Below are 11,661 nucleotides of genomic sequence, written 5' to 3' on the forward strand. Positions count from 1 at the left end.
AACTGTGTAGCATTAGGTTTGGGGAAGAATATGTTTTTTAAACTGATCCACCATCCCAAATTCTAATCTTAACTAAGTAAGAAAAACAACCAAAGTGATCTAATAACTTGCAGCATTGAGCTAGTTTTTGAACAAAAAAATGCTTTGGGACAAATAAACAAAAGAGTGAAATAAGAAATTTGATTTAAACTATGTCACAGGCATGCTGTCAGTTGGAAAACATTTGTTAGCTACTGAGGTTTTGGCTTAATGAGGTTGTTGAGGTTTTGCAATGACTATTTGATGGGCCATTTAACAAATATGCCTGTGTCAACAGAGAAAAAGCTCTAAACTAGTGGTTTTCATATCTAAATTCAATCCTGGATTTAATGATCCCTTGTAGTTTATTAAATGATCAGTGTAACAGTGCAACTCTTCGTCATCACACCTGACTCCTAAGTAAAGGGAGGGTGGAAAATCTGTAGGGCTTGGACCATGAGGACAGTGATTTGAATTTGTGCTCTAGTCAATTTCCCATATTATATCATGCTACTGCCATCTACGGGTCCTTTGCTTATCCTGAGATTGATCTACATTTCTGTATATTGTTTTTACTTTTGTCATTTGTAGAGTTTCAACTTTTCTGTCGAACTCTTCTCTTAGTATAATTTGGATTGCTCATAATTCGGCTTTTCTCGCCTGACTCCGTTCACTTTCACTTTCCCCCTCCCCCGTAGTTCGATGCTCTCGACTCTCGGCTCTGTCAAGGGCTCTCAGTGCGGGCGAGAGCGCTGGTAAACATGGCGTCAGACGGAATGATTTTAACAAACCACGATCACCAAATTCGAGTAGGAATACTAACAGGTAAATCCGCAATGGTATAGAATCGTTTTATTTTGTGGCGGTTTGTCTTGCTTGTGTCAGTGGATGTCTATGCTGTTGTCCGTTTTAATGAAAGCAATGTGGGCAGGTTTCCTAGTATATCTTAGAAAGCGTTGCCTATCTATCCTCTACTCTTTGCAGACGACAAAGGTTTAAAGCTTTGTGTTTCTGGCTATGTATGCTGCGATTTAATCCTGAAGCCACGGCTACTCGTGCACGTCTTTATGGTTCGTCATACGTCTGTCATGCAGCAAAATCCAGTGTCAAGAAAACAGTTTGTGTGATGAATTATTCATGTCTTGTACGCAAGACATCCAGCTATCTTTATGGCGCTAGAAAACTCAGCTGTTCTGGACAGTTATGTTGTATATATGTGGATATAGCCACGTCTTTGTTGTTTGGTAAGTGCTAAAGCAGTTGTCATTAATATAGCACCTGCAGTAGGTCACGCTGAATAATTTTACCTTGGATTTTGCACGGCAGTGCTTCAGCTTTAATTACAGTTTGGTTCAACGAATGTGTGTGAATATGTGAATGCACCACAGTGTAAATTCTGCTGCCGCGTGTTCTAAAGTCAGGTACTTTGGCATAGCATCTGGCTTTCATGAATTCCAGGTCTAACGACAACGCACACGGTAACACGGTTTACCCCTCTTTGATCGTAATCACTGACGGAAGCTGTGATTTCTCGAAACACACGACGGAGCAGCTCCCTTACAGTTAAAGATCACCGTGCTGTCGTTGATCTCCCATGAGAAAGGAGGGGATAAGGAAGCACTTGCATACAGCGACTGAATGCAAATGTCAATTAGTTTGCTGTGTGTCACGTATTCACGACATGCACGAGTCGCTAAATACTTATGTCTCCGCGCATGAGTTGCTAAATACCCATGTCAGCGCGGCGAACCGAATATTTTAAGTGAGGGAACTGGCTGCATCTAGTGTACCTGGGTATGGGAATCACCCTGTCTGAGCGCGCGCGCTCTCGCGCGCACACGCACCCGCACACACTTACACACAAACATACGCGCACGCGCGCGTCTCCCGAGTCACGGTAGTAAACCGCGATGCTGCTGTTCACAGTGTCACGGTACTGAAACGTTTTCATTCAGATTGACCATTTATCGTTTATCTGAGCTACACCTAACTCGAAAACTACTGCGCGATTTGAAAAGGTGTGAGGGAGTTTCCCGAGGACATGGTGGGAACACACACTCACTCTCTCTCTCTCTCTCTCGGCTGATGTAGCCAATTATTAGTCACAGTAACGCTTGGCCTAATGTTCACATAGTTAACATATGTGACATAGTTAACATAGTTCCTTCGTTGTGTCCTGGCATATCTAGGAAGCAGATGCGTTTGTTTGTTTGTTTGTGTGTGTGTGTGTGTGTGTGTGTGTGTGTGTGTGTGTGTGTGTGTGTGTGTGTGTGTGAGAGAGAGAGAGAGAGAGAGAGACTGAGACTGAGACTGAGACTGCAAACAATCCAATATACATCCCTGAAACGGGAAAGCAATCATGGACATGTGACTGAATTCATCTGTCTATTTTGTGTACATAGATTCTGGGATTTTATTTATTTTTGTATGAACAACATTGTAAGGAAATCTTGAGTTAAAGAAATGTGTTGTGTAAATAAAAATCATCAGTATTGTTGTTGTACAAAAATTAGATATAAACAATATACCAAATGATATTCTTTACTCACATTATTTTGTTTTCCACACTGTCAGTAGATGCCATCCATTAGATATTCATGGAAAGATGGAGATCTTTTTGGCTATTAGTAGGGCCTTCATTCTAGGAATAGTAAATCTAAGGTCGAGAGATACACTCCGTTAAAACGTGATGAGCTCAGAAGGATGGCTCTTGCAACACTAAGCACTACACCAAGCTTTAAATGGTTTTCAGAAATGTGCGGCTGAAGTTTCATGTCAGGATTAATAAAGAAAGGGGCATTTGATATCTGAGGGGTCTTGGGGCCCTCATGTTTTGTAATTAATGGCAGTTAGTTTTAGCTAATTATGGAAGTTGCTTCATTTGAGACCTACAATTTGTTTCGTCCAGGATAATTTTTCATCATGATTGCTCGATTTAGTTTTTGCTTAATGTCTAATATTTTCTAAATATGTTGACGCAAGTATCATCTAGGCTGTTTACATCTTTAAATTAGATCATGCATGCCTGGATCTTGCAAACAAAAGAGTGTCAGATGCATAGGCTGTACATGAAGTTTTAGCACAGTGATTTGGAATCCCTTCCACTGTGGGGGCATTAGTGCTTAGCCATAGTAAGTCATTAGTAATTCTCTTAACAGGTTCCATAGTTGGGGCCTGCCTTGCTAGGGTTCATGTTACCTGAAATGAGAATTCACTGCAGGACTAGCTGTTTCTTTCCAATTTCCTTTATTATACAGAGAATAACATGGTAGCTGTCAAGTATCCTGGGCTTACTTTATCAATTCTAAGTGAATTCAGTAGCCATTTTTAAATAGCACCACCATGTGGCAGGGAGGATTGTTGTGGAACAATAAGGAGAAACAATTTTAAGCAGTGGTGGCCTGCGCCATGACTAATAAAATAATCAACAATTAATAAAATGTGGGGGTATTGCCAGTTTCTAGGAATGTACTGCAACCATAATGAACTATTACTCATTCAGACATGTTTTCTCATATCCTGAGGAGTTAATATCTAAATTGTGGCTGCACAATATATTATTGTTAAATATTAATTGCAGTATTGCCTTTGGATTTGCCTGTCTTGTAGCCCTAGTGTGAGCTGTTAAAAGCAGGCAATTCTGTAGTGGTGGAGGTTTATGCCTTTGTGTGCATGCATTTATTTATTGCTCTGAGCTGCCATATTTAGTAACTGTTGGTGAGGCATGTTAACATCTGTGTTTGTCGTGGGTTTTATTTCCCAACACAAATGCACCACATTGTCCTCTTTCGGGCTTGTTAAGTCTCTAAATCTTTAGTAAGTGTGTGTGTTTTGCGTGTAGCAGGAAACCAAATTAATGTATGGCACAATAAATAGTGGCTGGGAGTCCCTTTTTTCCCTGACAGAACTTCAGCAGACCAGAAAGAAACTTTTCACAGGGCTCATATACCAAGACTTGAGCGTTAGAAGACCTTGTTGCTGAAAGATGTGGATCACTGCCAAGATCCAATCTTGTCTGAGAGTCCACAGTTGCCTCTGTAAGTGATAGATTTTCTTCAGATCTAAGGTTCTTCTTGAGTCAGTGATGTGGCACAAAGTTTATGGATATAGTAAGTTAACTGTACCATCACCTCACGTCATCAATTACAGCCATGGCATCTCGCAACAAACGCTTACCTCAGAGACATGACTGTAAGTCTTACACCTTCTCATGGTGTGAGACACGAAACACAACAGCACACCACATGACTGTCTTATCCTGTTTGGTCATGAGCTAATGGTCTCACTGAAGTGAAACACAGTGAAGAGAATGAAAATTAGAAATCAGAAAAAAATGTGTATTTACATACATTTCTAAATTTGGAATTCAGATGTAAGTTTGAATCAATATTGTATCACATAGTCATTATTGAACAGATGTGATGACATGAGACTGGGCTTATGTTGGCTCCCAAGTGGCACACTTAATAAAGGGACAGAATCTCCAGCTGCATCACGTGGAAGCTTGCCATCTCACTAGGGCTAAATATTAGACAATAGTATGGAAATGAGCACTCTGTTTTCTGGATGTAGGCCCATAAAGACCTGAATGTTTATCACAAAGAAGGGCTTTTTGTCAAACCTGACGAGTTAACAGTGAAGGACTAGTTGTAGTAACTGTCATTATTTCACATCCCTAAGGCCCCTGTGAAAGTGGTGAGCCTGCATGTCCTCAGTAACATGATAATTGCAGATGTGGTCCACAAGGACCATATATGAGTTTAATACAGTTGTTCTGAAGCAGCTTTGGAAAACAACATAGCTTTTTATTCAGTATCATGTTGCTGGCTGCTTCAGGTTACCACATTAATAACCTCATCCATGGGGTGATTGGATTTCCACCTTGATGTGGGAGAGAGGGAATTGCATCGTCATGCTAAGGCCACTGCTGGCTGCCGGAGCTTGTAGCTTTCAGCAGGCAGATGGCTTTCCTTCTGCAAGTAGCTGTCTTTGAAGCTACATTCAGCTTTATAGTGCAGAGGCTCAAACTGGGTGAAATAGTTGACTCACAGTAGTCACCTTGATACCTGCTCCCTCTTCAAGTGGTAACTAAAAGATAGCCTAGTCTAGACCTACCAATTTTTTTATAACTGTTTGCAGTAGGATTTTAGTTTAACCTGAGGACTTTTACATTTTAGCTTCATTTCAACATCGAATAATTCCTGATAAAGAGAACCAATTTTGTCAAGGATTGTCCTTACATACTCCTTGTCCTCACATGGTGAGACCACCCAGCCCTGCGTTGTTGCCATTGGTTGAGGCTTTATCCTTGCAGTCCCAGTGGGGGTTGCCCAGTGTCTACCTCCATAACACTGTAACATCCACTCATAAATGTGGAAGAGTTCATAGTGGCATCAGTATCATGGCCAGAGCCTGCTCAGAATTTTCAGAGAGCGCTGGGAGCTGTGATCTAGAAGGACTTTTATACAGCACCATCAAACCTCAGTGTTCTCTGTGTGTGTGTGTGTGTGTGTGTGTGTGTGTGTGTGTGTGTGTGTGTGTGTGTGTGTGTGTGTGTGTGTGTGTGTGTTTGAAAAGCGTTCTGTAGTGTTGCTATCACAAAAGGCATATTTGACTTTCTAGTGCATGAATTTCAGTTATGAACAATTAAGCACTACACTTGGGACAATCCATGCCAGGGACACACTCCATTTTTTACTAGATGTGGTTTATACTTTCAGATGGAGCTTTTCAATAAACCACTGCTAAACAGTTAATAATCCATAATTCCTTAAGAGTACTTTTTGAAAACAAACAAACAAATGTACAAAAACAAAACAATGACAACACTGTTAAGCATGTTCCAAAACATGTATCCCTGTGTTACGGATTCAGGGTGAATCGAGCATCAAATTGTAGATTCAAGTGAGTAGGACCTTATTTTTCTTCGGGATCAGAAGATTTTTCTTCGGGATCAGAAGACTTTGTGTATATATTCTTTGTGAATATATTCATTGTGTATATATTCTTTGGTGAGAGCATGGATAAGTAGCATCTGCATTGTACTCAATGAGTCTGTGTGTGTATGTGTGTGTGTGAGTATATGTGTATGTGAGTGTGTATGTGTGTGTTAGCATGCAACTTGGTTCTGAGACAGCCTACCACTGGATAAGTTTAGGGCTTCAGAATCATACACATCCCTGAAAGCTACTCTTGTCTGTGAGAGCAGGAAGCACAACATTTCCAAGTAAGAGATTTATTGATAACATGATGCTGGATAGTATATAGATACCATTACTGATGCATACCAATATTTTGTGAAATGATATGGCACTGTTATTAATCCTCTTAGAGTGATTAATGCTGTTAACACCTAACAGCATTTTTGTTAACACTGTTAGCTAGAGATTTAATTATTCCCATCCTTGGTGCTGTATGCTGGAATTGGATTTATGTATAGAGAAATGCTAAAGCCATTTTTTCATTAGTGTTTAATGTTTCATTTTTCATTCTCCAGTCATGCAAATCGTAAGACTTTTCCTTGATGAGTATCTTACTTTAAACTACAGAGGTTCTTATCCACAAGTTTTTTTTTAAGAGTTTAGAGTTATTTAGAGTTTTATAGTTTTAACTTTGCTTGCACTTTTATCAAGTTGTAGACCTTTTCTGATTGTTTCTGTCACGTTGCGTAGGGCACCCAGCAGGAGAGCATGCCCATGGACAGACAGAGACACAGTCGCAGACAGACACAGACAGATATACACACTCCGCACCTGCCCTGCTCCAAGTCACCTGATTATTAACAACGAGCACTGTTTGTTCTCTCCTTATATAAAGCCCACAGGTACACTCCTCCAGCGGTGCACATTGCTCGCTGACGGTGCTCCTTCAGACGCTGCCACAGAGTAGCCTGCTCTCTCCCGTCTTTGCGCTGCGAGCCTTTCCGCCAGCTTGTTTATTGTTTGTTGGTATTGTTTTTGCCTTTATCATGGAGACAAAAGACTCTCCTCACCTGCATTAACGTCTCTCCCTCCCTGTTGCCATCACATATCATATTGTGTTTCATATCACAATAAATTGTTTCGGGAATTGTATTATGAGAATGGTTTTATGATGATTTTTAGGCGATAACCTCATTTCTGGGTGTTTACATTGACCCTGATTTTACATGAGTTTGGGTTTAAAACTGCTGGTTATGAGGAAGAAACTATACAGCAAAAACCCATTGTTGAATTAATTCAGACCTGAAGGTGTAATACCTGTAGTCTTCAAGTCCAAATGGACCCACTGTGTTGACTTCCTAAAAATGACCTTGGCCATCAGTACAGCGCTGGAAAAATGGGCGATTGCTCCTGCCTTCCTGACACCTGATTAAACAGGTCTGAGGGAGAAGGAGAACAGTCATATATTTAACACATGCTACATACACATCTAGATGCCAATTCTCTCTCTCTCACACATACACACGCGCACACACACACACACATATATATATATATATATATATATATGTGTGTGTGTGTGTGTGTGTGTGTGTGTGTGTGCGTGTGCGTGCGTGTGTGTATGTCCAGAGGAGCTGTAGCTGTAATAAATCTGTAGTCTGCAAGTAGAAAGTCTTTTGGACTGTTTGCCACCCTTGGTTCTTTGTTGATTAGCTTGACTTTACACTGACAATATGAGAGAACCCGAACAATTCAGGTTATCATTCAAAGCGCAAAAATAACTAACAAATTCCTATCAAACTACCTAAAAGAAGCATTTTTCTCATTTTTGCCACTCCAACACTGTGCCTTGTGGACCCTTTCTTTGCCAAGATAACCATGCTGACCCTATCCTACCACTGACTAAGGTGGTTAGAATACATATAAAGAGATCTGAGGTTATTCTTCCATACAAATGTAATCAGATCTGTGGTCCTCAGCGGGGATTTTCTCCTGTTCGGTTCGCCCCACCGGGGTTTGGCTCAGCGGATGTGAAGGTATGCTCTGTATCACTGTGAAGCATTAGCCTCCTACCAGGTGCACCTGGCACTGATCGGCGCCTGCTACCCACTTTATTAGAAACAACTTACACTCATTGGGCACTATATCAGCTCCCTGTACAGAATAGGTACATTTTATAGTTGTACAGTTACAAACTGTTGCCATGCACATGGTGTCCAGCACCCGCTACTCCGTTCATCCTTGGTCAGGACCCCTGCTGAGTGGCAACCCCGTTCCATGCCCAGCAGTCAGGTGGACATGGTGGTGGCATGCTGTTTCTTCAGCCAGGTTTACCACAGCTTCAGGTGATTCACACGTCTATCAGATATAAAACCATATTCCTACTGTAAAACATTCTTGGGATTGAGAAAATGCTGTATAAATTCAATGAATGAATCTTGTTGTTACTCTTATAGCCATTCCCTGACTTCTGACAGTCAGATATTTCTGAATTGTTCTGTGTCCTTTTTTTTCAGTGTACTCTGATCTTATCCATGGAGATAAGGGTGTTTGCTATGTATGTGTTTATCCACCAGTGACACAGACAAACAAGGACAACTTACGAGCGCCTAAAGACTCGGGTTTGCTTCAAAAGTTCAAAGATGAATGGCAGTATGTGCCAAAGGTTCACAAGAATTTCCACAGGTATCAATAATTGTTACATGTGTGTTTTTGAGAGAGTAAATGGTGACTCTCATCTTCAGTGTAAGTTGAAGCTGATGTCTAAGGAACACACTGTTGTACCTTTTTGTGTGTGTGCAGTTGTTCTAGTACCACTGGAAACTGGTGTGTGCTGATGTTGCTGTGCGCTTTTGTGTGTGCCTGTTGTTTGTTTGTTCACTTGCAAGCAGTGTACTGTATGTTCACTGTAAGCACTTGTCTTGTATTTGTGTTTTTTTACATGTGCATGTGTGTGCATTTATTTACATCTGCTGTTGAGGGATATGCTTACTCTCTGTCAAATCTTCACAGCATGACCACACATCATTCATATTATTTTCCATTTAATTTCTGTAAAGTGTGTGTCACTATATTTAGTGCCAGCATCTTGAGCTGTTTGTTATGCTGTTATATTTCAGCGACTTAAATCAGAGACGTACATACACGCTCCACCCACCCACCGACAAACACTATTTATCAGACTCGAACATATTGTGGTTATAAGAGGAAGTGTCTCTTATACTAAAAGGAAAAGTTTTGGCTATATAATAAAAGACTACATACTTCAGTGTGTGCTCTGATACTAGCTGTAGGTTTAAGATGCCCTTTTTGTCTACCCCCAGCAAATTCTCTTACTGACTACTTACCCTAACAAAAACCACGCTTAGGAATTGTGGGATCTGAGCCAACTCTTAGATGACACTTCATGTCAAATGAAACTGCAGCTAATAAAGGAATGAGCTTTTAGTGCAGGCTGCAGGTTAATGCAAGCATGAGAAGCACTCAGCTGCCTGAGCAGTGACGCTTTCTCCTCAACGTCACGGTCGTCTGCACGAGCGCGTCCACGAGCTGTCAGCTTCAGTCCGGATGAATAATTGAAGTCCAGCCTTATCCGGACGCGGGCCGACTGCAGCGTCTTAGATAATGTAACACGGGCATTAATCACAGGCAGGCAGCTGCTGCCAGCGCTCGGGGGCTGTGCCGGATCCAGCCTGGTACCATCGCTCTGCCCTCCCCCCTGCATCACAGAGCCTCCGGCTACTCCAGCCTACAGGCCTATGCACGTGGACGTGTGGGTCAGTGACCGTTGAAGTGTCTGCCAGAGGGCTAAACACTAGCATGTGCTCTGCTTCCTCCACACTAGGTATGTGCAAGGGTGCAGGTGTGTGTGTGTGCACACAGATAGGAGCAGGGCAGTAGCCAGTCCTCTGGGCTTCCGTGGCGGGGAAGAGCCGGGCTGATGTTTAGAGGCCTGGTGAAGCTCTTGCTGTCTCCCATGTCTTCCGGGTCAAGTGGCAGAGTAAGACGCTCTAGAGGGGCACTGCTGCAGGTGCACTGATGGAGGCTGTCACTTTGCTCTTCCCTGTTCTTCCCTTTTTCATTGGTCATTTACCTCTTCTGTTAAAAACTACATGGTTGGATCATCTGATGGCAGATTTCCCACATGACATCTATTAATACCATCATGAAAGGGTGAGAGAAGTATGAGAATTGTTAAATGCAGTTAGGTAGGGGTGTGTGTGTGTGTGTGTGTGTGTGTGTGTGTGTGTGTGAGAGAGAGAGAGAGAGAGAGATATTAAACTGAAACAGGAAATACATTTTGCATTCCTGACGTCAAGGTCAGAAGTAGGTTTAGGGTTAGACTTAGAAAATTCTTATGACATAAATGTAGAGAAAGATGGTCAACTTCACATCCTTACAAAATATAAAACAGTGTGCATGTGCGTTGGTTTGTCAGAAGACACAGCTGTCCTCACCCCCATCTGGTCATGTTTAGATCTTCGAGATCTTAGGGCCCCTGTCATGCTCTTCTCACATGCACGCACGCTCACACACCTGTTATTTATAATACAGGTATGTGATACTGATATGTTCTGTATAATGTTCTGATATGCACTGTGCATATTTTTCCATCTTGCATTTCTCTAATGAATAAATATACATAACAAAACAAGCATTCTTACAGAAACACCATCCAACCATAGGAGTGATCCACAGCTATACAGTAGGCATTATAGCACACACAAAAGTGTGAGGTATGTATGTGCAGGGTGAATCAGAGACCAACAACATGGAGAAACAAAATAAAAGGGTTTCTTCAAAAGAAAGATTAGCTGTCACGTAAGCACACATTTACTTCCAGAATACCTTACTATATAACTGCTAGCAAACCACTTTTCACGTTCATTAATTTTCCACATTGTTTTTTTGTGTGATGAATTTCTTTAAACACAAACCTCAAAGCCAAGCATATGATTCAAATACAGCAACTTTAAAAGAAAGCCTCGCAAGGCTGTATGCATGCTTTTCAGATATTCCTCTTCCATGCAGACATCTAATCTTCTCGATTAACACAGCCACGTAGCAGGGCATCACGTAGTAGTGCATGACGATCATCATAGCCGTTTAGGGTCTAGTTTGATTCATCTTTACGTCTTTATAGATGTTTTTCCACTTTCCAGACCTATATTATGAGAATTAGACCTGTATCATTGCATACATGCATACGTTTCAGCAACATCTGCTGTTTTGACTGTAAAACTCCAGGCCAGTCAAACAGGGAGTAACTAGGGCTGCAAACGAGAAGGTAACAGGCAGAAGCCAACTACAGCCTTGTGCTTCAGTCAGAACCGGCAGCTGAAACAGTCTTACAATTCTTCCACATTTGGTCAGTATTGGCAGGCTTTTCTGTGTTTTTTGTTTTTCTGAATGCCTTCGAATCGCATTTGTGCATGAGATGATTGCTGATGATAACAGTTGAATTAAAGATGTGGGGCAGAGAGATTAAGCAGGCCATAATGTTAAGTGGGCTGGATGCCACCCTGGCCGTTTCTATCTGAGCCGTTTTACTGCCTGGTGTTACTGAGGCAGGGGGGCAGGGGACAACCAAGTGGTCGCATACTGAATGTGGGTGGACTGAAATATGAAAATCAACAAACTATTCGGACCACTTTTACAAACTTTTCACAAACGAATCTGAGCACTTTCTTTTTTGGTTTAAATAAAAGTTGGTCCTGCGGTA

At 41.6% G+C, this 11,661-nt stretch overlaps 1 protein-coding gene across 11 annotated transcripts in view; it reads left to right on the forward strand.

The window, feature by feature from the left end:
* Positions 1–752: 752 nt before the first annotated feature.
* Positions 753–11,661, forward strand: part of gphna (gephyrin a) — a 64,201-nt gene continuing 53,292 nt past the window's right edge. For all 11 annotated transcript variants that reach the window (XM_035532993.1, XM_035532995.1, XM_035532994.1 and 8 more), the window contains exon 1: positions 753–843. In XM_035532993.1, coding sequence (XP_035388886.1) covers positions 780–843 — 64 coding nt within the window. In that variant the 5' untranslated portion in view covers positions 753–779. The remainder of the gene's footprint in view (positions 844–11,661) is intronic.

The sequence above is a fragment of the Electrophorus electricus genome, chromosome 13 (genome assembly GCF_013358815.1).
Source record: "Electrophorus electricus isolate fEleEle1 chromosome 13, fEleEle1.pri, whole genome shotgun sequence".
Lineage (NCBI taxonomy): Eukaryota > Metazoa > Chordata > Actinopteri > Gymnotiformes > Gymnotidae > Electrophorus > Electrophorus electricus.